The sequence below is a fragment of the Drosophila hydei genome, unplaced genomic scaffold, assembly GCF_003285905.1.
Source record: "Drosophila hydei strain 15085-1641.00,03,60 unplaced genomic scaffold, DhydRS2 tig00000283-arrow-arrow-pilon, whole genome shotgun sequence".
In the NCBI taxonomy this organism is placed as follows: Eukaryota; Metazoa; Arthropoda; class Insecta; order Diptera; family Drosophilidae; genus Drosophila; species Drosophila hydei.
The window spans coordinates 52,859-80,197 of NW_022045702.1; the positions used below are offsets into that span (position 1 = coordinate 52,859).

General features: G+C 38.3%; 4 protein-coding genes across 6 annotated transcripts in view; 3 read left to right on the forward strand and 1 right to left on the reverse strand.

Annotated features, from left to right (window-relative positions):
- Window positions 1–616: 616 nt before the first annotated feature.
- On the reverse strand, window positions 617–877 carry LOC111599645. Its single transcript, XM_023315327.2, has one exon. The coding sequence runs from the start codon at window positions 875–877 to the stop codon at window positions 617–619; it is 261 nt and encodes an 86-aa protein (XP_023171095.1).
- A 3,645-nt stretch (window positions 878–4,522) lies between these two features.
- Window positions 4,523–5,241, forward strand: LOC111599602. The gene is made up of 2 exons (XM_023315292.2): window positions 4,523–4,664; window positions 4,773–5,241. Exon 2 carries the CDS (start codon window positions 4,801–4,803, stop codon window positions 5,239–5,241), a length of 441 nt encoding a protein of 146 aa, XP_023171060.1. The 5' UTR covers window positions 4,523–4,664; window positions 4,773–4,800.
- Window positions 5,242–14,858: 9,617 nt separating this feature from the next.
- LOC111599579 (mitochondrial 2-oxoglutarate/malate carrier protein) lies at window positions 14,859–16,278 on the forward strand. Its single transcript, XM_030223786.1, has one exon. The coding sequence runs from the start codon at window positions 14,962–14,964 to the stop codon at window positions 15,892–15,894; it is 933 nt and encodes a 310-aa protein (XP_030079646.1). The 5' UTR covers window positions 14,859–14,961; the 3' UTR covers window positions 15,895–16,278.
- A 1,066-nt stretch (window positions 16,279–17,344) lies between these two features.
- The window catches only part of LOC111599509, a 76,902-nt gene continuing 66,907 nt past the window's right edge, over window positions 17,345–27,339 (forward strand). For all 3 annotated transcript variants that reach the window (XM_023315173.2, XM_023315177.2, XM_023315184.2), the window contains exon 1: window positions 17,345–17,506. The gene's annotated coding sequence lies outside the window, so the exon portion shown is untranslated. The remainder of the gene's footprint in view (window positions 17,507–27,339) is intronic.

Sequence of the window (27,339 nt, forward strand, 5' to 3'; positions counted from 1 at the left end):
TTAATTTATGCAGCGAACTTGTTTCGGTTGCTGCTACTAGCACTCGCTGCTAAATATATAAGCTGATATATATATATATATAGATAGATATTATATATATTTAAATTTGATAAAATTTCTGCGGCGTTGCGATTTTTAATTGCATTTGCAATTTCTAATTAAGTTGTTGACCACCAAAAAACACAAAGATATATAAATATTTGCAACTGGTTGGCGGCGGGACAGCACCTCCCTCTCAGTCTTCTCCTTTATGGCTCTGGCTTTGGCTTTTCAAAATTCATTTTTGCTCAGCTCTTTAGCCATTTACTTTTGTTCAATGCAAACTACTTTTTTGTCGTATTTCGTTTTGGCCAAGTCTCTAAAGTCTGAGAAGTTTACGTTTTGCCTTTGTGCCGCATTTGCTGATTCAGCTGGCAGGTTTTTTTTTAGTTTTTTCTCTGGCTTAAAGCTTCTCTATCTCGCTGTGAATAGACCATAAAATTGACAAGTTTTCGAAAGCGTTTTCAATGCAGAATCTTATCGAAGTTGATTTATTTACAAAATTTGTTTATGTACAATATTTTTCGTTGGGCTGCTCTACTCGCTACCTCTTCCCCCGCTCTCTCTCCCTCTCTGACTATTGCTGCTTGGCTTGTTTGCGTAGCTTGGAGACATTGTGTCGCAGTTTCCGTTTGAAGAGCAGCTCCCGATTGACCGCCTTTAGATCGTCCATGCTGCAGCTTTTGATGTTGCGCACCGTCTTCGAGATGAGCTCGTCCGTGATCTCGATCTTGGTGCGGGAAAGCCGCAACTGACGTCGCTGACGTCTGGCCAGTTCCTCGCGATAGAGAAACAAATGATACGAGACAGTCGGTTTCGATTGCTTTTCCAGCTCCATTTCGATTGGTTGTTGCTCGTTTGGTTGTGGTTCACCAAGTGTTGACATGGCAACATTGAACATCGCTTATATGCAAGCGATCGAAGCTACCTGTCCTGCTCTACCTGTACTACCTGCACCACCTGAGCGCCCAAGCGCCGCCTGCAGGTCAAGCAACTGTAAATATTTGTGCCAAAATATTTCGTGGCTTAATCCGGCCTAATCCACTTTGGATGCTAACCAACCGTTTATGCTACCAGTCATAATATGAACATCATCGCTATGTATATCCATATGCAAACACAGCAGCTGTGAATGCTGCCAAGCATGAACGAACCTGTCGAGTCAGCGCGTGGACAAAGAGGACGTTCAACGGCTTAGCTAATATGTCAGCGATACACAGAAGAATTGAATTGCGAGAGAAATGTTGTGAAGATAAAGAAGACTTGAAAAGCATTGGATTGGGCTTGCAGCAGGATTATATAAAAGAGAATGGATGAATGAATGAAGTTACTATATCAATTCATTTAGTTGAAAAATTCCCCTCTATAACTATTCCTAGCTTAACTAAGCTGAATTTGCCATTAATTAATATTCTATATATATTTCTAACTTCATTGCTTTGAGCTATAAACTTTGCGTTATTCAGAGATCCAACTACTATATCTCACACATATATTACATATCTCCTCTATAAGTTTCACACAGCCATTGAAGTCAATAGTAATGCGAAACTGCTGCAAAAAGCCTTAAAATGCATAGCCAAGTTCACCTAACGAGCATTCACTGTAATGTCACACATAACTTCTCATCTAACCATTGTGTTTTCTCTCTCTCTCTCCATCTATCTCACTCTCTAGCTATCTGTCGCAACTTCTTTGTAAATTTGTCCTGTTTGCTGTGTTCCTTTTGCTGTGACATTTTCACGTGTGTTTCCATGTGCTGCATTTTCTTTCGAGTCATTAGCATAGCTGCAGTCAACAAAATGTTCGAGAACTTGCGCAGCATATTGGTCTAAAAATGCCTGTTGCCCTTCTGGCACTTAACAACTTCTAGGTAATTCATTAAGGTTTGCTTCATAATGAAATGTGCAAGTGGCCAGAGGTCAGTGAGCAGAGGGCAGAGGGCAAGGAGCATCGGGCAGTGAGAGAACATGCAGTGTGGTATTTGGTTTGTCAGGTCACAAATGGCATAATCCTTTTATAATTGCGTCCAGTAGCGAGAATGCAGAAAAACAAAAGGATCTCGCAGCCAGGATTAAGCACTGGGGAAAGACCACGCGCCGGCTTAGGCAAATGCGTCGCATCAGCGTTTTATGAGCGGTTGACCGGCGTTGCCCCGAGGAAGCGATGAGGCGAGGAGGCAACGCGCACACGTTTCGTTTGCGCAGGTAAGCAAAGGTCAAAGCCAGAGGCTAGCTGCCGATGCGGACAGCAAACACTAAGCAAATGCTGCTCTTGACAGCTCGCAGACAGCTTCCAATTCAACGCGTTCTAAACTCGACTCAATGGAAACAAGTTGGTTTACGCATTCAAAAGTTATCGCTCAGACAATCACAATTATAATCAAGTCAACAGCCACAAAAAAATGATTGTTGATTAAGCAACGTCCCGCCTGCAGCTGCTGCAGCTCTTTTCATATATTTTCATAGATTTTCATGGATTTTCATTTACATTATTGGGGATTTGTCTGCGTTTTGTGGGTCATTCATCGTCTTCATCGTTTACTGCTACGCCTCGCCTCGAGCGCCCTGCATTTAGCACCACAAAAAAAGCATAAGCAGAGCAGCATCTTATAATATTTGTATTTGTCCATACATATGGGCTTTAACAAGGGCCAGCACAGCGCAGCGGACGGCACTCGTCGAAGCCCATTAGCATAGCTTAACTACATGAGACAATATTTAACTGTTAATTGAAGAAACTCAAATACTCTAACAAATATATTTAATATGCGAATGCTAAATAGCTTTGAATAATTGCAGTAGAGTTAGTCAGAGAAAATTAACAATTTTACATGATTTAGAATGGATATACATTATTTTAAAAACTATATTTAAATGCTAAAATCGTTTAGGATGAAAAAAAATATTTGTACATCTAATTTTTGTCTATGCTTTTTCAATTACTGTAATTTTAAAATATCTAATTTTTGGCCTTAAGTTCAATCTTGTATATTATTATTATACAATCTCAATAAGATAAAGTGATATCTATAAATTATAAATATAAAAAATAAACATAATAAATATATTAAAAACTTAAGTGCAGCCAATTCCATTACCAAATTTAACTAGCCTGCCCTGCTACTACTCGAACTTTCTCTCTGCAGTGCTTAATGTGGGCTATATGTATATGTATATAATATATATATATATATATATTACATTGTTATAATTGTTATTGTTGTTGCTGCGCATGTTGGTGTTGTTGTTATTGCTGGCTTAATGCAGCTGCGCATATTTGAAAAGAATTTTGACAAGGCGCAGCGCTTAGCGCTTGAAGTGAAAGACAAACAATGAAGCAGCAGCAGGAATTTTCACTTTTCTTGTCATTTCTTCTTTTTCCATACACATTTCGGCAAACATTTTAACATAATTAAGTTGAAATTTAGTTGAAATGCGCATTTAGAGCAGTTCACTGTCGACGGTCCACGGCTCAATTAAATTAAGTGAAAATTATAATCGTGCGCAAAAGTAAATTTTAGGCAAGTGGATCAGCCGGCCGATGGTTGGACTAGATTTCGAGAAATTCTCGTTCATAAATAAATATTTAATAAGCACTTCTTAGTGCGAGGGTCAAGCGCGTTGCGAATAAATTGTGTAAATTGTATAAATTTCTGCGCAAATTTAAACACATTTATTAGGCCACGGGCAACGGAGTCAAGCGGCTGGCGAAGAGCTTAGACTCTATTGAAGGGGTATGAAAATTATTTATAAACATTTTATAGCTGAGATAAATGAATGCTAAACTATATAAAAGTTGGATTTAATTGTTAGATAATGTTTTTTAATGGCTATGAAAAATATTATACAAATTGTATGGTCAAGATAAAAATGAATGAATAAAATATGTAAGCTTTGGCATGATTGTTTAAGAATGTTTATCTAGTCGTCAAAAGATGGCAACAGCTAGATTAGAAGCTCTATATATAGTGCTGTTCAGTGTGATTGATAGTGGATGTATATATATTATTGTTAAGTATTTGATAACCCTTTGATGCTTCTTTGAAAGTCTCTAAAATGCATAAGAATCGTGAGAAATATATATAGAAACTATGTATTAGTCTCGAAGCAGCAGCAAATTCTAATTGATAAATGCTTAATTTCAAAGAGTATATCAAATTCTTAACAAATTTCAGTCAGGCTCATTCCCCATTTACAATACAGTCCTTAAACTCTCTAAATTAAGCTTAGAATCATAATCTAGAAGTTTTCTTCAACAGTTAGGCACAACTACCCTGCCCATAAGCAAATATGCAGGGTATCTGCAAGTTGCTCAACTCAAATACTTTCACTTTTATGCTTCAGTTCTATGTATGTTTTTAAGCCGTGAACACAGAGCGAGAGAGATATGTATTTATGCAAAGGTCAAGCTATAAATTTATCGCTGCTGTGCAATAAACAAAACAAAAGCAACCCACACACACTCAATCATACACATAAGCACACGCACCCACGCATAGACACAGTCGTAGCTTTGTGATTGCTGTCGAAACATTTAACAAGATTTGTAACAGACGCAAAATTGGGTTTTGCCCAGGCTAACAAACCAAGCCACAGATTTTTCTCGTTTTTGTTGAACAACAGGTAATTGCGCTGACAGGTCAACAGGTAGCAAAAGCACCGATCCACACCCAACCATTGCTCACATATAAATAATCCTGGTAAAGTACTAAAGGACATCATTCACGACAGCGACACTCGACGAGCAACTCGATCAATTATGGAAAGCCAAAAGAGCCAAAGCCACAATCATCGTCGCGGCGCTCGACCCAGCGTTGGCTACTTGCTGTTCCAGTATCAGAGCGAGCTGACGCGCCGGCATGCGGAGCCGACGCGGCTCTCCCGCTGCAAGATACACATAATCGATGGCCTCGTCTCGCGTACGATACGCCAGCTGAAGCACTGCAGCGTCGAGGAGCTGCAGGCCTGCAAGCGGGAGCTCGTCTACAAGGAGCAGCTGCGAGACGAGCTGCGCAGCATGCGGCGCAGAAAGAACTCCAGCTCTCGTTCCAGTTCCAGTTCCCGTTCAAGTTCCAGTTCTAGTTTGAGCAGCAGTTCCGAATCTGCTGCGCCCTCTGTCAAGGCGCCCAGCACACCGCCCAAGCCGCGCGCCGCACAATCCACAAAGGTTGCGATCTTTGGACCCGAAATCTTTGTCTAACTTAACAAATTAACTTTTTATTTTAGTTTTAATTCTTAGTGTTTAGTTCTTAGTTCTTAGTTCTTAGTTTAGCAATTGGCATCCGCTTTTCAAGTTTTTTTAGTTTGTATTAATTGTTGACGATTAAAAATCAAAGAATTTTGAATTACAAATTGAATATAAAAACAAATTTTCGTTGCAATTTAATGGTTTGAGAGGGAACCGACTATTGAATACTCTATAAAGATGCAGTTTGAAATTTGAATAGGTTTTTAAACCTGCTAAACTGATTAGTTTAAAATCTTTAGCTTTAGTTTAAAATCCGTTCAAGATCCAAGCTCAAATACTCTTACAAGCTGGAATACTAGACGAGGTCTACTATATTTCTTGACCGACTTAAAATACCCTTTGCTAATTAGTTTTCTAGCACTCGCTTATCTTAAGCCCATATCCGACTTTTTTTATAAGAGTATAGGCCAACTGTCATTAACGTATTGTTGTAGGAGTGGAAATTCCTGTTCTTAAAGCCAGTTTCGTCTAGGCTAAACCAACTAACTAACTCAAAGCGAGGCAAAAACAAAAAATGTGTGCCGCACAGGCAAATGCCAGACAGCCTAGTGCAAAGAGTTCCCACGAAGAATGAGTCGCAGCCTCTGCTTACGAAAAAATTGGCCAGCTTTAGCTTGAACCAACGACGTCCAATCGAGGCGGCCCGCAGACAGCAAAGAATGCGGCTTAAAGTTCAATCGTGCAGCAAGTGTTGTATTTTTGTTTTGTCGGTTGCAAGAAACCACAATATGAAAATCGATCCAAACCAACGAAACTGACAATCAAACGCGACTCCAACTGGGTTTTCATTTTGGGAAATTATGATACTCTGAGTGAATGAATGCGATATGCAAATCAAATCGCCCCAAGAGAAATGTATTAATGGAATATATTAAACAGCGAATGAGAGAAAATAAAGATCTCGACTTCAGAATTGACAATTTGAAAAGATTTTAACTGCAGTTACAGCTATGGCTGGTTCTTTTACTGGTTCTTCCTGTAGCGCCGCTTGTCAATTAAATAATCAAACAGTTATGTCCAGTTCAGCTACAGTTAACGCTCGCTAAGTGGAGCACCAGAGTTGCAGCTGACAAATTTTTTTTATATGTAACAGAAGCTTGAGATGAAATTGTTATAACAATTAAAATTTTTGATTAAATTAATTAAGCAAATTCAAATGTTCATCGAAATTAAACCTAATAAAATAAAAGCAAAAATTTATTTAAAATAAAAAATAAAAATGTATATAATAATTAAAATACAAAAATAAATTTCTTACAAAAACATTTAGATGTATTTACAACAATAAATTAATAAATCTATTTCAAATACAAATATAAATATAGCAAAATATATAAATTAAAAAAATTTAATAAAAATAAAATATATAAAAAAAAAATAAATGTAAAATGCAAATTGTAACTAAATTAATACAAAATATGTTAGTCTTAATTTTCGTTTACAGTTGTTTTCAAAATATGGTGATTATAACTTAATTGGATTGTGCAACATTTAGTGCTCAGTTACGCCACTATTTTTATGAACTTAGCTACAAAATTAAAATTGTAACTAAATTAATACAAAATATGTTAGTTTTAATATTCGTTTGCAGTTGTTTTCAAAATATGGCGATTATTACTAAATTGGATTGTGCAACATTTAGTGCTCTGTCGCACTACTATTTTTATGAACACAGCTGTATACACTTTTCTTTTATTGAAAAAAAGAGACAGCTAAAAAATAAATTTTGGTTTACAATTTTCCTTTTTCTTCAAATAATTTATAATACAATTTTATCATATATAAATTTTTTTTTTTTTTTTTTTTTTTTTTCGTTTTTATTTCTTTATTTTGTTGCAGCTTATTGTCTTAGACTCTATAGCGCATTTAGCTCTAAACCTTAACTAATGGGAGGGCAGATATGCCAATTATTCTGCACTTGTAGCTACTATCTTAATTAGTTCTAATATTGTCTAGAGGATGCAATCTCTTCAGTCTTCGCCTATTGTTGTTTATAGCCAGGTTGCTTGCGAGATGGTTAGGATGCGCTGCAAGTCTGTCCGCGTATCTTGAACTGTGTCGCCCAATGAGTTCAGCAACTGTGGGAATTGCTAAATCCCTATGTAAGACTGAGTTTCTTACAAACCAGCTGGCTCCAGTCCATCTGCGTAGTGCTTTATTCTGCAGGGTCTGAATTTTGTTCCTTGTAGTCTTCGCCGAGGAGCCCCATAGAGAGATACCATATACGAAGGTTGGGACAACTATTGCCTTGTAGATGGCGGCCTTGCTGCTGTAAGACAACTTGCTTGAAGCTCTCAGCATCCAGTCGAGGGTTTTTAGCTTGCTTTTGCATTTTGAGGTTACTTGACTTATGTGCGCTTTAAAAGTCAGCCTTCTGTCAAGAGTGATACCAAGGTACTTTACTTTTGAGGCTTTGGGAATAGTGGGCCCCAATGCAACGCTTGGGCAATCTCCTCTTCTAGTGGCGAAGGTAGTATGTACAGACTTTTGTGCATTAATGGTGATACACCACCGTTTTGCCCAGCGTCCGAAAGAGTCCAGATATTTTTGTAGTGAGTCTGAAGCTTCTTGCGCAGATACGTGACGTGATAAGATGGCGGTGTCATCTGCATAGGTCGCTATGAGTACTGCATCTGTACTTCCTATATTTGGCTCGGGAGTTGGCATATCTCCTGTGAATAAAGTATAAAGTGTTGGGCCTAGAACACTACCCTGTGGTACTCCAGCCATAATTGGTCTAGTCAAGGATACTGTTTGCCCCCTTGACACTTGGAAGGTTCTTCCAATAAGGTATGAGGATAGCAACGCGAAAAATGGGGCTGGAAGGGTGGTCCTCACTTTCTGCAGCAGTCCCAGGTGCCAAACTCGATCAAACGCCTGTTTGATGTCTAAAAAGACGGCAGAGCAGTACATCTTTTCTTCAAAGGCTCCAAGGATATGGTGCACAACTCTGTGAACCTGTTCCGGTGTTCCATGCTGTCTCCTGAAGCCAAACTGATGGTTTGGAATGGCCTCCTGGCGTCCCAGATGTGTCAGTACTCGTTCCAGAAATATTCTTTCGAATATTTTGGAGAGTACTGGCAACAGGCTAATTGGTCTGTACGACTCAATTTCTCCCACGGGTTTGCCAGGCTTAGGAATCATCACAATCACGGCGCGCTTCCAGCAGGCTGGAAAGTGCCGGATGCGGAGCATGGCGTTGTACACCATAGTTATGTAGTCTATGGTGGAGTCAGGCAGTGCTCTAAGGACTCTGCCGTTTATTAGATCATATCCAGGGGATTTTTTTGCCTTCACTCTTCTGATGTGTTCAAGAACCTCTTCTTTTGTACATCCAGTTATCTGGTCTTCAGCTGGGAGGGGCGAGAGAACGATGTCTTCTGTTGCTTCGATTTCTGAGGCCTCTGCGGTAATCACCGGCGTGAATTGGTCTTGAAGGTGGTTTGCAAAAGCCTCAGCTTGAGCTTCGTCTCCAATGTGCCAGGAACCAGAAATGCTCCGAATGGGATGACGTCGTATTGGCTGCCGTTTGAGCTTTCTTGTAAATTTCCATAATTGAAACTCTGCGTCAGTGGGCGATTCAGCTCGTACCAGCGCATCGCTGATACACCTCTTTTGAAGCAGGGCGAGAGCAGCTTTAAGATGCCTCGTGGCTTCGTTGTACATGGATTTGGCATCAGGCGTGCGTAATCTTAACCAGCGTCTCCTGGCCCATCTTTTGTGTATTAGTAGGTGTTGGGCCTCCAAGGTGAGGGGGATGTTGTACGGAGACTGTTGTCTTGTTTGGCAAGATGGTGGGGCGGCTTGGTGCGCAGCTTTGACTATTTCTTCCTGCAGTTTGTTTGCTGCGTAGTCCACGTCTTCAGGAGTGTTAAGTTCCATTTCTATGTGCAAAGAGTAATGGAGCTCGCGCCTAAAGACTCCTAAATCTGATCCTGCTGGCAGTAGTTGTTTCCTAATGGGCAAGGGCTGTGGCTGCGCGTGGATTGTGACTATTAGTGGCAGGTGGTCAGAGGATAGGTCCAAGGATTCTTCAATGGTCAATTGCCGGTCACAGATGCCTTTGTAGACAGCGAAGTCGATTGCCGAGGGCCTGTGTCCATTAATTGGGTAACGGGTGGGGGCTCCAGTCGCCAATATGCTGAATTGTAAGTTTTGAATCGCCTCAAATATGACTTCTCCGCGACGATTCGCACTATTGCTTCCCCAAAATGGGTGCCATCCATTCCAGTCGCCGCCGATGAGGGTCTTATTCAACCTTTGGCCTAGAACCTGTTCCATGTGATGATCACACAGACCAGTGTTTGGCGGAAGATAAATTGACGCAACTTCGATCGCTCCAATAGACGTAGGCAGGGTGATGGCTGAGACCTGCATTGTTGCGTTGCAAATTGGCAGTAAAGGTGTATGCGGTATTGTTGCTCGTATGAGGATTGAGGATCCACCAAAGCAGTTTGCTCCTTCACCATGAGCCTGATAGTGTTCGTATCCGAAAATTTGTGTAGTGGGGCACTCATGAGTTTCTGTTATTAACATTATATCTATGTTTTCTTGTGAGAGAAACGCAGCCAGTTCCTGAGTCTTGTTTCTCAGGCCATTGGCGTTCCAGATACCCACACGTAAAGCCATTATTTGTAGGCAAGCTTGGTTATGATGGCCATTAAACTGTTTAGCATGGTTGCTTGTTGGGATTGTACTTCTCGCATCGCTTTGAGCTCGGCATTAATTGCGTCAAACTGACGTTGTTGTTGCTGAAGCATTTCAGTGAACAAAGTGTCACTTGTGGTATTCTTATTTGACGGTCCACCTCTAGCGGCCTGTGCGTAAGAAACACCACTAATAGGCGTTGCAAAGCTCGTGGCTTGGGTAATGCTCCGGGGCCTTGTAATTTCGGAAGCAGTACTCGGACCCGTAGACGGTGTTTGTGTGGGACTCCTTTTTTGTGCTGGGGATTGCAATTTGCGCAACCGCTTGTATACTTGGCAGCCCTTATAGTTGGCTGGGTGCTGTAACTCACAGTGCACACAAGTTGGTGCCTGGTCCTTTTCGCGGGTGCAGTCTTTGGATGCGTGTTTCCCGGCGCAACGCACACATCTGGGAGCTTTGTGGCAGTAGCGTTGTGTGTGTCCAAATTCTTGACAGCGATGGCATTGTGTCAGGTCGTTGTATCTTCTTGGCAGTTCCACTGTGCAGCGTTGCCTGCAGACAACTCGAATGTCCAAAATTTCTTTGTTGTTGGGGGCCTGAGCCACGTCAACAAAAAATATATTTAGCGGTGTTTTGTCCATACGGCTCAGTGGGTTGTGCACATTTGTAATTGTGTGGCCTTTGGTTTCCAATTCCTTTTTAATTAGTGTTGTATCAGTGCTGGAGTGAAGCCCTTTGAACACGACTCTATATGGTTTGTCCTCCTTAAGCTGGTAGCAGTGGAACTCCAATTCCAGCTTAGTAAAGTGGTCTATAACTCTGCGATAGTCCTCACTGCATTGGGTTAATACACCTATGTTATTCTTCTTTGGCTTAATTACGTATGATTTAGCATCAATTACTTTATCTATTATCTGTTGAAGTAGGGCCACAGACTTGATGTTTGGACACCATATGGGGGGCGGACGAGGTTTCGGAGTAGTTTGCTGGTCGGTCAATACTGGGGCTTCTGGAGCTACAGGTGATTCGCTGTAGTCTTCATCTTCTTCTACGAGCAGTGAAAATCGATTTTCTGATATTAATGCTGCATTGCTGGTGCTTGGTTCGTCGAAGATGAGCCTTTTCTTGATGGTTTTTGGTGAATTTGGCTGTTTACGTTTCGTGTTTTTGTTGTTAGTGATGCCTTGCACGGAGGCGATATCTATTTTTGAGTTTATTGGCATGATGGAGGCTTGCCTATTTGCCATCACAACGTTAAGCTGGGCTTGCATTTCTGCATTTACCTTTACAGCTGTAGCGAGGTTATTGACATTAGATGTCATCGCGGATTGTGCTTTTGAGTGCAGGCGCACTCGCGCCAAGCGACGAAATTTCGTAAATTGCAATTAAAGCAATTGAGTTACGCGGAAGCAAGCGATAAGAAAACGCTGCGTGTGCGGTTTTTGTTGCTGTTGCGTTGAAGAATGCACCGCAAAGTTCTATTTTTAGAACTCTGCAGCAGTAGAGCTTAAGCGAAGGCTGTTCGAATTCACGTCTTTACAGGTCGAACGACTGATCGCGATTATATATAAATTGTATAAAAAATAAATATTTGTCGACTTTTCACTGTAGATGCAGTTCTAGTTCTCTTTCACTCTCTCTCTCTCTTTCTCTCTCGCTCTCTCTTTCTCTATTTCTGCATTTACATACCTCTTTTATTTAAGTTTCATGTATTATTCCTCTAGTTTATGCTGAATGCTGTTGCTATTGTTGGCGTTGTTGTAGTTGTTGTGTTAGCTGTGGAAATTTGTTGCTTTCTATTTGAGCTTGTATTTTGTATATATTTCTTTATTTGTATTTTGTGCATACTGTGGAATTATGAACACAATGTTAATAACATGGCAAACAGAACTTGTGCCGTTTTCTTACTTATTTTTTTTTTATTTATTTTCGAACACTTTTTTCGAGCACTTTTTAAGTGAAATTTCGCTGCACTTTTTTTCTGTCGTAGCACGCGCGGCGTTAAGAACAACAACAACAATTAGTAATTTATTTTAAAGGCTTTGCCGAGCCAAACTGAACTGAACGGAACGGAACTGCACACGCAGTGCAAAAGGCGCAAACAGTGCAAAGCGGCGCGACGCGAAGCGACGAAAAGCCCGAAAAATGCAAAATGGTAACACGCACACAGGCACAGAGGCGCACGCACACGCGTAGATAAACAAAAAATGCAAAGAGCGAGGCTTTCATCCACAGATATATATCTTTTTTTCTTTCTTTCTTTGTTGTTGCTTGTAAGACGTTCGTTCTTCGGCAAAGAAGAAGACGCTACGCTGCGACTTGTAAGCGAGAGCCCCGTGATCAGACCGTTAAGCGTGGACGGTTCACTGACGAATGACCAAAGTTTTCGGCTGCAGCTGCTGCTGGCGAGCCTCAACTTAGTTGTTCGAAAACAAGTTCGAAAGTGTCGCAGCTCGAAAGAGCGCCAAAGAGAGCGCCAGCGCCGGAGAGTGCGAGCGTCAATGATCTCAAGTTTGTGGCCAGAGTCTTTAGTTTAGAATTTTTGTTTTTCTCTCAGCTTTTGATTTATTGTTTAACTATAACTGTTTATTGCATTGTGCGTTTTAGGTAGTTTTTGTTGTGTGTATTTTTTGGGCAGCATCAGCGTCCCACAGTGGTCGGAAAACCGGACTGGATTGACACACATTTAACAACTTTTGTTGTTCTCTAATAGGCTCTGTGGGTATATGTGTGTGATGACAGTAGCTACATAAATTGAATACATCCACATATTGAAGCTATCATTTACAGTTGATCAAATACAGCTGTGACCATGCTAAGAGCAACGAAACGTTTTCGAACTTCGTTGTGTTTCTTCAACTTGTTGCTATTTGTGTGGCCTGCACTGTTCACTTAGCTTTCGCTGCGCTCTCGCTGTCAACTTTTACTCTCTAACTACGCGCTGCTCTCACTCTCTGGCGACAGCTTCTTCTTGCCGCTAACTCTCTGATAGTTTGCTCTGTTTACTTCAGCAATTGCCGCATTAAGTTTTTTCGTGACGCTGACGTCGTTTTATTGCTGTTTTCAGGTTTTAGTCTACCCAATGACTTCTTAACGGTTCGCCACTTAATGCCTTGTTTTTTTTCGTTTGTACTTTTTGCAGTCGCTCACACGACGTCCCCCTGCCTCCTCACTCTGCTCTCTCTCTCTCTCTCTCTCTTTTGAATTGCAGCTGTTATTGTCATTTTGCTTTTTAGCTACAGCTTTAGCATAGCTCTGCGGTTTTCCCTGCGCTTCTGCTGCTGCTGCTACCCAAGGCCTCTCGCTCTTGCTTCTCCTGTGGCGCTTATCGCTTAGATCTTGTTGTCAACATTTGTTGTTGTTTTTTTTTGGTTTTTTCTTTCATGCATTTTTCACGTTGCAGTTTTCCTTGCCACGCTTGTAGGGCTGCTGTCGCCTGTTGACCGCAAAACCAGCTGCCGATATGATCTGATTTATAGACGCAAGTAGTTTTAGCCGGCTCGTTGTCATTTGCTCAAATATTTATTTACAATTTTCACAATTGCCAGTTGTTACAGTTGTTATTGTTGTTGGCCCACTTTTACTTGACTGTCTGGTGATTACCTCAGCCGACTTTACTGATCTGATTTGATAAGTTTGCCAATGCTGCCTGGGAGTATGCAAACAATTGTGGCCAAACCTACACGGCACACAAACCCATTTCTAGTATGTGTGTATCATTTTTATAATTAACTAATTACAATGCCTTTCAACTTTTCTAATATTTGTTTTTAATTTGCTCCTGTTTCATTTCATATGAAACTACAAAAATTTGCTGCCTGAAAGTAAGAAATAAATCTAGCTTGATTTTAGCATGGACACAAACCAATTGGCAATTGATCCACTTTAACTTAATTGCCTTTAAGAGCAGCCCGTCACTCGCTCTCTCTCACTCTCCTGCAGTTGTCTAATTGGAATTGTTTTTACTTGCTGCCTTAGAGTATGCAATTGATTTTGGCAGCACTTAGCTGATACGCAAACCATTTACCACCAATTAGTCGACATTTTCCACCGCTGCGTGCGATTTTTGTTTGATCCACGCGAAAATCAACAACGTTGCAAGTTGTTGTTGCGCTTAGCTATTGTGGGCTATTGGCAGTGTTGCGTGTTGCTGTGCCGCAGCATGAGTTCTTAATTAGCCCGCAATGAGTTGCCAATATGCTAGTTGGTAAGTACACAAATTTTTTTGGCGCTGTCTAATTACGGCCACGCCTCCTGCGCCCAAGCACCTTGCTCCAGTTTTTGCTTAAAACGCCACTGTGGCTTGAACCTTCTTCTAATTGCAAATGCGAACGCTTTTCATCTAATGCAAAAACTCCGATAATGAGCCCGTCGACTGCGCTTTGTTAATTTCTGGAGCGCGGGGCGTTCGAGGCGGCTAAAGTTCAATAATTAACCAGCATGTGCGGAAAATTATATGGCCACGTTAATTGATCTGTTATGTTGGTGTTGCCCAGCGTTAACTGCCACAATTAAATTCAATGCTGCGCGAACCCAAATGCGCCTGGCAAGCCAATTAAGAGGCCCAAAAAGAGAACTAATTTGGCCTGATCGAAATTAATTTTTATATATATTAATTTTTATGTATAAATTGCTGGAAAAGCCTCTACCTCCACTCTAAGCGTATAAATATATAAATCACTTTTATTCTCAAGCTTCTGGTCAGCTAAAGATCGGAAGAGTCTCTCTCTCTCTCTCTCGATCTATCTTCCCTTTCTTAACTCTACATTTCTCTCTGGCTTTCTCTTGCTCTCCCTCTGTATATGTCTCTCATCTCACTCTTTATCTATCCTCTCTCTCTCTCCTACTCACCTTTGGAGCTCTTAGCATAGCTGCATTTTGGGTACACCATCAATCACTGTCCTTTTTCAGGAGACATTTCAACAGTTTTGTGTAAACTTTTTAGTGTAAGATTTCAACAGTCAGCACATACGTAGAAATATTTGATCGAAATTCTCAATATTTTAGCCTAAATGTTTTTGGATTATGGACGTGCAAAATGCAAGCAGTCAAACTATACCCTCCTACATGAAGTATGTCCTCGGGGGCACCGCTGGCATGTTGGCGTCCGTCATAGTGCAACCCCTGGATCTGGTGAAAACGCGAATGCAAGTGGCCGGTGCGAGTGGCAAGAGTGAATATAAGAGCTCCTTCGACTGCATGGCCAAGGTCTTAAAGTCCGAGGGCATATTGGCATTCTACAACGGCGTCAGCGCAGGATTGCTGCGACAGGCGACGTACACAACAACACGCATGGGCGTCTATCAGATGGAGGTGGAAGCCTATCAGAAAAACTATCAGAAATCGCCCAACGTGCTCGCCAGCATGCTGATGGGCATCGTTGCGGGCGCATGCGGCGCTGTGGTTGGCAATCCAGCCGAGGTCTCGCTCATACGAATGATGGCCGACAACCGGCTGCCGGAGGATCAGCGGCGTAATTATAAGAATGTCGGCGACGCCATGACACGGATAATACGCGAGGAAGGTGTGTTGGCGCTGTGGCGTGGCTGCATGCCAACAATAGGGCGTGCCATGATTGTGAATATGGTGCAGCTGGGATCGTATTCACAATTTAAGATCCTCTTCAAGGAGTATATGAACGAAGGACTTGGTTTGCACATTGTGGCAAGCATGTGTTCGGGTCTATTGACCACGATCGCCTCGATGCCAATGGACATGGCCAAGACACGGATACAGAATATGAAGATAACGGACGGCCACCGCGAGTATAAGGGCACGTTGGATGTCCTCGCCACCGTGACACGCAACGAGGGCGTATTTTCATTGTGGAAGGGTTTTACGCCCTACCTATGTCGGCTCGGGCCACACACGGTGTTTGCTTTCGTCTTCCTCGAACAACTCAACGCGGCCTATTACAAGTATGTCCTCGGCGTGGAATCCAAGCAGCCGGGTTTGTAATTAAATCTAAGTTTTTAACTAAATGACTATGTGCGTGCAAGATCAGTAAGCAAAATTTCAAATTTCCGATTTCCATTTCCGAGAATTTCCATTCAGTTGTATTTAAAGGACACTCATCTGAAAACGAGCATGCAAAATTTTACAGACTTACACTACATTAAGCAATAAATTTTAGTTTAAATATCATTATTGATAACAGCTAAAAGCTAAGCTAAAGACTAAATATATAAATTTGTATCAAGAAACTATAAAGACTTGAAACTCAGGCTCTGTAGCATCAAAGCTGTAGCTTTTGCCTTTGACATCTCTCAGATTGACTCTAGTGTACATCTATACATAATTAAATGACCAGCCAAATTCAACAATAAACAAATAAATAAAATAAATAAAATATTGCTGCCAATTTATAGCTGTGAAGCTCAAAAGCAAAATACTCTTTGGAATCAGATCGATCGATCTGCCAGTGGACAACTGCAAGTTTCAAGTCACATGCACTCTATATAATTTCACAGTATAAAAGAAATAAGGACAAACATAAAGTAATGAAAATATGGTTGCGCTTCAGTTGAGCCAGAACCAATTCTGTTGCTCACACTTCAGTCTCAATCATTGGGCAGCTCTGTGATGACAAATGGATCTTGATCTGCATTCAAACCAGATCAATTTGACGCGCGAACTGAACTTGCTCCAACAGCAACTTAATGACCTTCAAGCAAAGAGTGAACATCAAATTGTTGCTGCATAGGTAAAAGTTTTCTGAAGAACTAGTTAAAAGCTGGTATTTAAAGTCTGGACTTCAGTAAACGTATTCAAAGAAACTAAGTTAAACTCATAATGTAATTACTATGAATCACTGACTTCAACCGTCTTGAAACACTTCTGCAGTAAGTTTCAACTTCATCTATTTTCAAGGAAAACCCTTTTACCTTTTAGAATTCACATAAATCTTTAATCTTCAGTCTTTAGCCTATCAAATTCTGCAACAACAAAGTAAAGTCCACTCTCCTTCAAACATCTACAAACTCTTCAAACTCATATCGCATGCAACTCGTGCACTTGTCGCATGCGATATGTTAGTTTTTATCGACCCACACACCCACACACTGACGTTCGCTCTCTCTCTCTCCCACGTTCGACAGTCGCGTGTGTGCGCTTAGATCGAGTGCGAGGTCTTATCAGTCGCACAGTTGAGTTTCATTCAGTTGGGCTTGTGCAGCTCGATCGTGCGGTTCGGTCTGTGTGTGGCGCCTCGCAGCAAAGAAAAAGTAGCAAAGTTTGTGGCCAAATTGATGCCACTTAAGTAGCCCAAAGAAGCTGCTAGTTCAGATTTGTCGTGTGAGCAGCATGAATCAAGCGGCAGCTCAAGCGTTGCGGAAGTGTTAATTTAAAGCCCAAATAAGGCATATATATAAATAAATATATATATATATGTATATATATCTGTGTGCATATCTAGAGCTGAATCAGTGCCTTGATTCGCTGTCGTGTTAGAGTCGTGTAGCTGAAATTGATAAATTTATAATTAAGTGCAATTAAATTTATTGAGTGTAGATAGCATTATAAATTCTTTTCACGGATATTGATAGTGACGTGACGAGCCTCTGGGCTCTAGGTAAGTCTTCTTCTGCCCTACTATCTCAAGTATGAATTATGGCAACTACTCAAGTAGTTAAATAGATTAGCTCGGCTCATTCCGCAAACAGATCAATTGATTGATTGCGCTATTAGTATACGGTTATATTTTTTCATTTTGGCTGTGCCCATAAAGTTGAATGACTGTAGCTATATATATATATACATATATATATAAATATATAGTATATGCCATAAAAAGTGAGTGATTGCATTGTAAATTCATATTTGAATACATCTATTATTTGCATTATGCAACAGTTCTCGATGTGCTTAGCTACAGCTGTTAGAGCGTAAATAATAGTTCACAACAAACTGACAAATAGCAGTTGCCTCTGCCTCGACACTTCGATTAACATTGTCTATAGAAAATAAGGGAGAAAAAACTCTTGCCTGACAACAATTCCATTATTTACTTATGCTATTTGGCTGCATTTGATAATGAGAAAAGCTCTGTCAATGACGCCTAGAACACTGGAGACTATTTGCTTATAGATAATGCCCAAGATTAGAAAAGCCGACAAAAACGCACAAACCTCAGATAAATAAAGCTTAAAGACGTTTTCTAATTCCCTCACAGCTGCTTAAGTGCACTGCACAAAATCTGGAGCTGAAAATGTTAGCTCAGCAGGTTAGACTTAATAATATATTCAACATTTTCTACATAAGTTCTTTATTTTCCTTCTCAACAACTCTAAAAATATGAAAATGTTTTATAAAAAATTTTAAAAATATTTTTAATTTAAAAGTTTTTAACATGATTTTTTTTAAATATTTTATGTATTCAATATTTTTATAAAATCTTTAAAATAAATACCTTCAGGTATCTAATTTTCATTCACTTATAATTTTTCTTTCATTCTTATTATGACGATGTAAAATTTGTTGTATAATAATTGTAGGTGATGGATAAGTGGTGAATATATTTTGAATAATTTATAGGCCTGAAGGAAGGGTTAGAGGGCTTAGAATTATTGATGGTTTTATAGTCTGTTGAAGTGCCTCGTGCTGAGTTGTGGGCTCATTAAGGACTGTGCATAACTTGCTTACGTAAAAACCATTGTGCAGTTACTAGAACTCTTCGTAGTTTCGAAAAATATACAATTAATAATGAAAGTTTATAAAAAAATAAGGTTTCCATATGCAAAATATTTGCCTAGGTTTCTAAAGTAGATTGGTATTAAATTTATATATTTTTTTATTTGTTAAAATTAATAATTTAAGTTGAAAACTCGTAAGTCTAATTAAATTCTTAGATGAAAATGTTTAGATCACTTAGAAAATATTTTTTTGGTTTTTTTCACATTTTTATTATTTATTTTTTGCTATTTCCTATATATATAATTCTATAAAATTCAAGCAGCGCATTTGCTAGTCGTTGTGTTCTGCTTAATTTTCTTACATATTAACAAACAATTGCCAGAACAGGCAATTAAGCAGCTTTTTTTGTTGTTTACATATGATTTATCCCGATACAAATTCGACCAAGAAGTGGTGACTATAGCAGCTGCTGCTGCTGCTGTTGCTATCAGCTGACTTGATTAAAATCGTGAGCGAAGCAAACAAAGTTAAGCAAGCCTATGGCCAACGTATGTGTGTAGCAATAACTAGTTATAACTAAATGAAACTGAGTCTCATTGACAATTTTATGTTTATAACAAAAGAATATATTGCTAAAGGCTTGGCAAAATTCCATTCAAAAATATTATATAAAAGGTAAATCTGATGCCAGCCAAGAAATATGTAAATAAATCTTCAGTAAAATCTCTCCTTTGTGCTTCATTTGATTTAACAAATTGGCAAATGAAATTTTAATTGAAATGAAAAGTCATATCAATTGAATATCAATCACATTTAGTAATTGCTTTCCGGCACACAAAAATTCATTTAAATATTTACAACAATTGACACAGTTTTCGCAACGAACTGAAGCATAATTAACATTATTTCAACAAGCCGTCTAGTCGCCCAATTAGCCGAGCTGTCTCTGTCTCTCTCTGTCTTTAACTCTGTGAACAATTACTAATAAGCAATAAAAGATACTATATGCTAATCATAGTAATTGCAAATAAAATTAAATCATTATTGCCTGATTAATATATAATATATATTATATATTTTTATATTCATGTGAAATGAAGCTCATCTAATTCAGGGAACAATTGTTTAGCGCACTTAAGAAGTCGTCAATTGTCAGTGCAAACCAAAGCAAACAAGGCCAAAAGCTGCTCAAAATAAGCATTAGTTATAGTTAAGTCTAAATATTTAGACATAATCAAAGTTGAACTACTAATAGAGACCCTATAAGCGCCTTTAAGAGTTTTAAAAGTTTATGAATTATGAATATTTATATTTGAATAGAAATTGTAGTAAGAAGTGAATTTAAGCAAAAAAATTTAAAAAATTAATGACTTGGTAACAAAAATAAATGAAAAAAAAATACCCTATATTTTACTCAATTTCTGTTCTTGTTGTATTAGTTTCTTACAAATTATCGCTGAATATGAAAAAATAAATAAAAGTTAACATTTGTGTCATTTGTTTAGAATGCCAGTTCAGCTCAGGCTTATAAAAAAGCAAGAAAATATGCTCGACTAACAGATACCTGCTAAGTCTCATTTAGTTAAAAGCGCATATTTAATAGAAATTGTTGCTATCTCAACCAAAATATGTTGAAAATTTGACAAAAGTTAATTTACTTAAGTCTTATGGCACAAAAGCCATGTTGATCGACTGAAAGATACTTTATATGCCAATGTATTTAATAGATATTGCTATAAATTTGACATAAGTAACACAAAAATTGGTTTATGACATGATCAACTCAAAGATACCCATAACAACAAGTTTTTAGCTATTCTTGACTTTTTTAAATCTTTATCTTAAATTTAACATAGCCAAAATGAACTTAGTGCGAGGTAACTTAGGTTCGACTTTTTGCTTGATTTCACATTGCGTTTTGTGCTGTATTTTAAGTAAAGAGTGACAGCCGCAGCTTGTGAGACAAACAAACCGCACGTGATCTGGGCTCGGATGCTGCCAGACTGTCTAAGCTGTGGTTGTTGTGCTGGCTGTTGTTGTTGTTTTAATTGTTGTTGTACGCAAACGTAAACGACAACTGGTTTAATAGACGCCTATTTCAGTCAACAGCTCTGCGGCTTAATCACATGACAAAAGACAACGCATAATCAAATTATTCAAAGCTATACAACAAATAATCCCGTATTGTTTTTATATATGTATAGCAAGAAAAAAAAAACAAAAAAAAACATAAAATGCAATTAACTAATAACATTAATAATAATAAAAGTTTAAAGCCAATTAAAGCAGCAAAATGTGGCTGGGCTTTAATGCCGCTTGGCGATGCGTCGAATGAATTATGCAGCGGTAATTTTTGCTGTTATTGGTCTGGGGCACGCAAGCTAGCGGGCCGGCCGGCCGGGTTGGTGCTCAGGGTCAAAGGTCAAGCGTCAAGCGCCTGTCACATGTCTTACACAGTGAAAGCCAAGCTAAATTTGTGCTTTAAACGTTTGCTGCGATGTGCACGCAGATAAGCAAACACGATGTCGCAGCTGTCGCTCATGTAGATACAGTTAGAGATACAGATACAAATACGCAGATACAGATACATTTACAAATTGAGCTACAGATACGACATTATCATTGCCAGATGCGTGCTCGTGCATGGCCACAATTTGTCTACAGCTGCGAAGCTGCAATTTTCGAATTAAGACAATTGCGCCATGATTTACGAAAGTTTTAAACAAGAGAAATATATAAAAAGAAGACCGCAGCTGACGCCACGCCCACAGCTAGTGTGGCCAAGGGGCAAATCAATGCCAAAAGCAATGCAAATTCACAGCATTCGTCGTATTCTACTTCTTGTTCTTCCTTCCTTTTGCGTTGCCCCAAAAATAAATGGAATTTTCAATGAGCTACACGGAAAGAAAGAAAGGGGTACGAAGGGGGCGGGTTGTACAAATGTCATCAAATATTTACATAAGGCTGGAAGCCAGCACCAAATAAATCAGAGAAGCTGAGTGAAAAGTGACAGTGAGGAGCTTCACTGACTTTTGCTAGGGTATCAGAGCTATGAGAGATATTTGAGAGATAATGTACACTGGTAAAAAAAATTAGGAACTAATACTCGTAAAGCATTTCAAAAGTAATTTATATTCAATATAAAACTGTGGGACTTTGGTTCAGACTTTTTGTATAGACATAACTGATTAGGTCAAGCAATCAATTAACTTTAGTTAAAGAAAAAAACTTTTACGTACCCTTTGCGCTGATACACCAACAGTTCACCTGTAAGTACAACATTTTTATATGTTTTTAGTTTTTGTAAGAATTAATTAATTTTTCTATATGCTTAAAATATGATTAAAACTGTAAAAAAGTAAATACAATTTTTTTTTAAATTTATTAAATATTTTATGCAGTCAAGTTTTTATTTCTCATCAAGCAATCTGTTTAGATTTAGAGAATTTGGCATTAGATTTAAAGCATAGTTTATAACTAAAGTCCTAGCGCACATAAGTTCATCTTATCTAAAGGCACATCTACTGTAGATATATAGTACCCGAATAGCACCTTGCTTGAGAGATTGTCTGTCAGTTAGACTTAACTGAGACCTAGGCAAGTGCTCTATAAATACGCAATCATGCACATATTGCATAGGTATACATATAAGCATTTATATATATGTTTATATAGATATATATATATCTATTAGTAACCTCTCAACAATATGTCTCAGACTTTGGCTCGGCCGCAGATATCACTGGCAATTTTCCAATTGACGCCTATTACGGTTAATCGTAGCAGTGACCCAAGTCCAGACGTACCTAAACTAATAATGTGTGTGCACACACAGTTTAAAGGCTAAGCCGCAGCCCAAGCCCAACTACAGCATACGTATATATCACCCATACGCAGCGTGTGTGCGTGTGTGACCACAAAACAGCGTTGTCTCCATGTATAAATGGACTGCTAGATGGAGCTTGGGCATGGAAATTGTGGGTGTGTATGCGTGTTGCTGTTGCTACTCTTATTGTTGTTGTTGTTGTTGTTGTTGTTATTGTTATGTATATTGTTGCTGCTTGACACGCTAACTAGCTATGTCGCTGTCGCTGTCGCCGTCGTGGCCGGCGACGTCGCTGCCGCTGCTGCGGCTGTACGCTTAAAGCTAAACATTTGCGTTGGCTTTAGTCGCACCGCGTAGGTCAAAGCAAGTGGATTAAATGCAAAATACCTACAAAAAAAAAAATAAAGAAGAGAGAGAGTGTAAGCCCGTTTAGAGCGTGTCGCAGTTGAAAAGCAGTGCTCGTTATCCTCGACAAGCAATTAGCACTAAAAGGTTCAATGGCGCCTCAAAGGATTCAATGAAGCAGCTACGGCTGCTGTTACTGCAGACATTGCGTATACGTCACGTTGTCCAGCCCAAACCAGCCCAGCCAGCTGACTCGTTTAATCAAGCGACTTTTATGGGCATAAGAACCCGTGTCCTGTGTGTGAGACAAGCAAAGAAGAGAAAACATTGACAGTGCTCAATTGTGTCTGATTTTCACGCAAATGTAAGCCTCGACTTTGGCTCTGTTTTTCGGTTTGATTTCGTTACGTTTGTGTTTCGTGACTTGAGTAAAAGGCAAAAGTTGATTCATCAGCCGCTGGATACACACAGACACACACACACATATTCAGTGCAGTTTTCGTATGCGTCAGCAGAAAATAAAATAGTGAAAATATAAAACGCAATACCACTGCAACTGTATATCCTTGAAGCTCTCACACACATACCGAGCGTGTGCACACATTGACCTCATTTCGGGCACGCCCCCTTACCCCTTTCATTTCGAGTGTGTATGCCGGCTGCGTGCTCAACGTCTACGTGTGTGTTTGCACAAGTTTCCTTTTTCTGTGCCGCGCTGTAATGATTTAAGCGTGTTAGTGTGTTAAACTCAGGCACACACACACACACACGCACAGCGAGTCATATCGTATCAGTTAGGCACAGGAAGTGACTTAAATCAATAAGCTGGCATATCATCAGTTAAACAGTTAAACAGTTCAAACAGTATAATGCAAAAACCCAATTTTCCATTCACTTTAATTTATATAAATTGCTAGTAATTAAACCATACACTTCAATCCGCTACTTCATGAAAAAGTATATAAAATAAACAACAAAAAATTATATATTTAAACAACATATTCAATTGAATTAACATATATTTACAAATATCCATGAAACTTGCGATAAAAAAGTGAACATTAAAATGGAGTTTCGTTTGTCAGCTGCAAAATTAGCTCGAAAATATGCAAATAAATTACAAATTTTCCATGCTCAATTTTTCAGCTAATAAAAATGAAAAAATATATATACAAAATAATATATATATACATATATTACAGCAAAGTTAAAGCTTTTATGCAAACAACTCAAAAGGAAAATTCAAATATATGTAAATAAAATAATTTCAAATAAACTCCATTAATAGTTAGCATTACGGCTTATGTGCATAAATTAAATAGTGGAAATTGAAAATGAAAAAAAACTATGAAAATTAATATATACAAAAAAATAATTTATAAAATATTTTCAAAATATATGTACAAATAAATAATTTTTTTTTTGCTATGAAAATGCAAAAATTGTATTTACAAATAATTCTATAAAAAAATACATGAAAAAATATTAAGAAAAAAATAATTTATATATATTTAATAAAAAAACTAAAAAAAGTGATTTGAATTAAAAAAATTGAGATTTAAAAATAAAAAAATGTTAATAATATAATATAACAATAATATACATATATAATATGCATAATATATAACAAATTTAAAAGAAAAATTCAATTAAATTAAAGTGGCAAAATGAAATATTTATTATTTATAAAAAAGGCATAATGAAAATATATTTTACAAAATATTTAATATTAAATTATAAATAAACTGAGCTTAAAAATTGAAAAATAAATAAATATTAATTTTTGTCATAAGAAATTCCATCTTTGCACTTGAAGCTGCCTGTTAAATGTTGTTTGAATTTTAATTTAATCAAGTTAAAGTAAATAAAATACAAATTATATAAATATTTGCTCAACATATTTTGCAGTGCATAAATAAATACAATTGTTAGAGCTAAAGCAATATTCTGAAGTTGTTTGTGAGGCAGAAGTGTGTAAAGCAATTACAAGATTGTTTTTGATACTGCCAAAGTGTGTGTATGTGTGTGTTTAAGTATTCTCAATTGTGCATATAGAAATATATATAAATATATATATATATAGAGTTATATAAATTAAGACAACTGGCCCAGTCAATGGCCAAGTTATGACATGAAACGTGCAGCCAGCTCGTTAAAGGCAAGTGCAAAATTATTTATATATATACAAAATATATATATAAATATATATTTATAATAACCGTAATATAGACAGCTGCATTAAAATGCTCGCCACGCCAGCCACATTAAAAACTGCTCAACAGAATTTGCATAATTCTCTTGCTCTGCAGTCTGGGCCATTGCACTGTCAGCCGCTGTCACGTCACGTCTGTCGGGCGGGCAAACAAACAGCTTCATTACAAAATCCTTATGTACTGCGCTCCAGCAAGTAGGCAAGCAAATTAAACAATAATTATTTATGCAATAACAAATGACTACGCAAACAGATGCAAGTGCAAGCGAGATGCAAATAGTTGGCAGACAAACGCAAAACTAAGTTGAGCTCGGCGAGCCGTGTAAAATTATATTCTAAGCGCCAAATGTTCCGTCACTCTCTGTGTCAACCCCTCTCTCTCTCTCTCTGTGTGTCAGCGTGTATGTATGAGTGACTTGCATCAAGTTTTGGCATAATTTAAACATTTATTGTTTAATTTAATGGAATAGTTTTGTGCCTTTGAGTGCGGGCGGCGGCAACTGTTAATGTTATTAAATCATTTTTAAAGTGCCTGAAAATCATTTAATTTATTTGTGCACAAGTTCTATGCATACAGTGAAGCTTGACTAATAAGTTAATGCAGTGCAAACACATGAACAATTATTGTACGAAATTTACGGCAGCTGTTGGCATAGTTTAGCATATAAATGAGGCTCAGCTCTTAAGTCTGAAAATTTTCAAAATTTAAATTTGCTTTTCATTTGCTCAGAATCTGTTCGCTTTCAGTTATATAACTAAGTAAATGTTTAAATTAAAGTTTTAAGTAATTTTTTGGTCAATATAATAAAAAAAATTAGCTAAAAATAATTTTCAAATTTCAATGAGTAAACTAGTATGGTAACTTTTGATTTAATTGCATAAGGATGATATAAATATATTACATTTATTTTTAGTTTACGATATTATGTACTATATATTTACGCATATTTATGGACTTTAATATACTCCTAAAAACTCAATCTATAATTTTGCCTTTCTTATTTAATCGGAATTATAGCATCAAAATTATATTTAAATATTTGTTACTTGATCCCCATCTCTCTGTGAGCTGTATCATAATATTCTTATTGAAAATTTTGGAATATTTTAGCATTTACTTACATATAACGTTTTCGTTAAGGAACACTAAATGTTCTTGTTTGAGTGAGTTCACAAATTGATCTCAGCCAAAAAATTAAACAATATTTTCATGCATCCAATAGCTTAAAGGCCTTTTAACTACAATAAATATTTTTTAACTACAATCAAATATTGCTTCAAATTTTCAATATATAATTTATAAAAAACGAATACTCTCAACTCTTTCTAGTTGCATAAAAACACATATTTCGCAGACTATAATTTCATATAAATATTATATCAACTCTAAGAACTAGTTTCAGCTGTAATACATAAAATTTCTATATTAAGTTATTTCGACAGCATTGACAATCAAATAAATGCACTCTCTCTGCCTAAGATGCATTGCTCTACGTGGCAAGCCGCCTTAGGCACTACACACTGTTGCTTTATATAAGTTCGCGCACTTGTCTTGCTTCTAGAGGCAATATATCTTCAACGATCTGCTCTGACTGTCTATCTGCGCTGTGTGCCTCGCTCTTGTTACGCCCACACACACAGTTAGCCGCGTTCTTTATGCGTTCATTCATGCAGCGTGACTTCTATTATAGCACACACGCACACACATATGAGTTTTATTGGTGTGTGTGCGCGTGTGAATGACTTCACGCTGCTGATGCCATTGCTAACAACTACAATAACAATGGGAGCAGCAGCAGCAGCAGCAGCAACTGGCGCCGCTTGCGACGTCACTTAATATACAAATTTCAGTAAATATTTATACACGCACACACACACACACACACACACACAGTCACGTAGCTGCTGCAGTTTCCGCTGAGTTTTCTTAGAGCTGTCAGCCGATTGCCAGACCGTAGCGAGACTCAGCCTCCAGAGAGTGACTCTCTCTCTCCCTCTTTGTCACTCTCTTTCACACACACTCTCTCTCTCCCTCTCTACGACAACAATTCGTTCAATTTGAAGCAATCAAGTTATTTTAATTCATTACGCTTACGCGGGCAACACTTTGGAGGCATGCAGCGACTGCAACACAATGAGAGGCCACGCCCCTTGAGCCACGTTCTTGGAGGGCAAGTCCATGTGCATTCTGCCTGACACCCATTCTCTGCGTGTGTGTGTGTATGTGTATATTATTTGCATGTGTTTATATTACATTCTCGCACACACACACTGGCACACCATCAAAATGTCAGACATCTGTCATTTAATTTAATTTGACTTCACTTGCTTTCATTTGTTCGCGTTCGCCTTCGCCTTTGCCTTCGCTTTTGCCTTCTCAGTTTTCCTT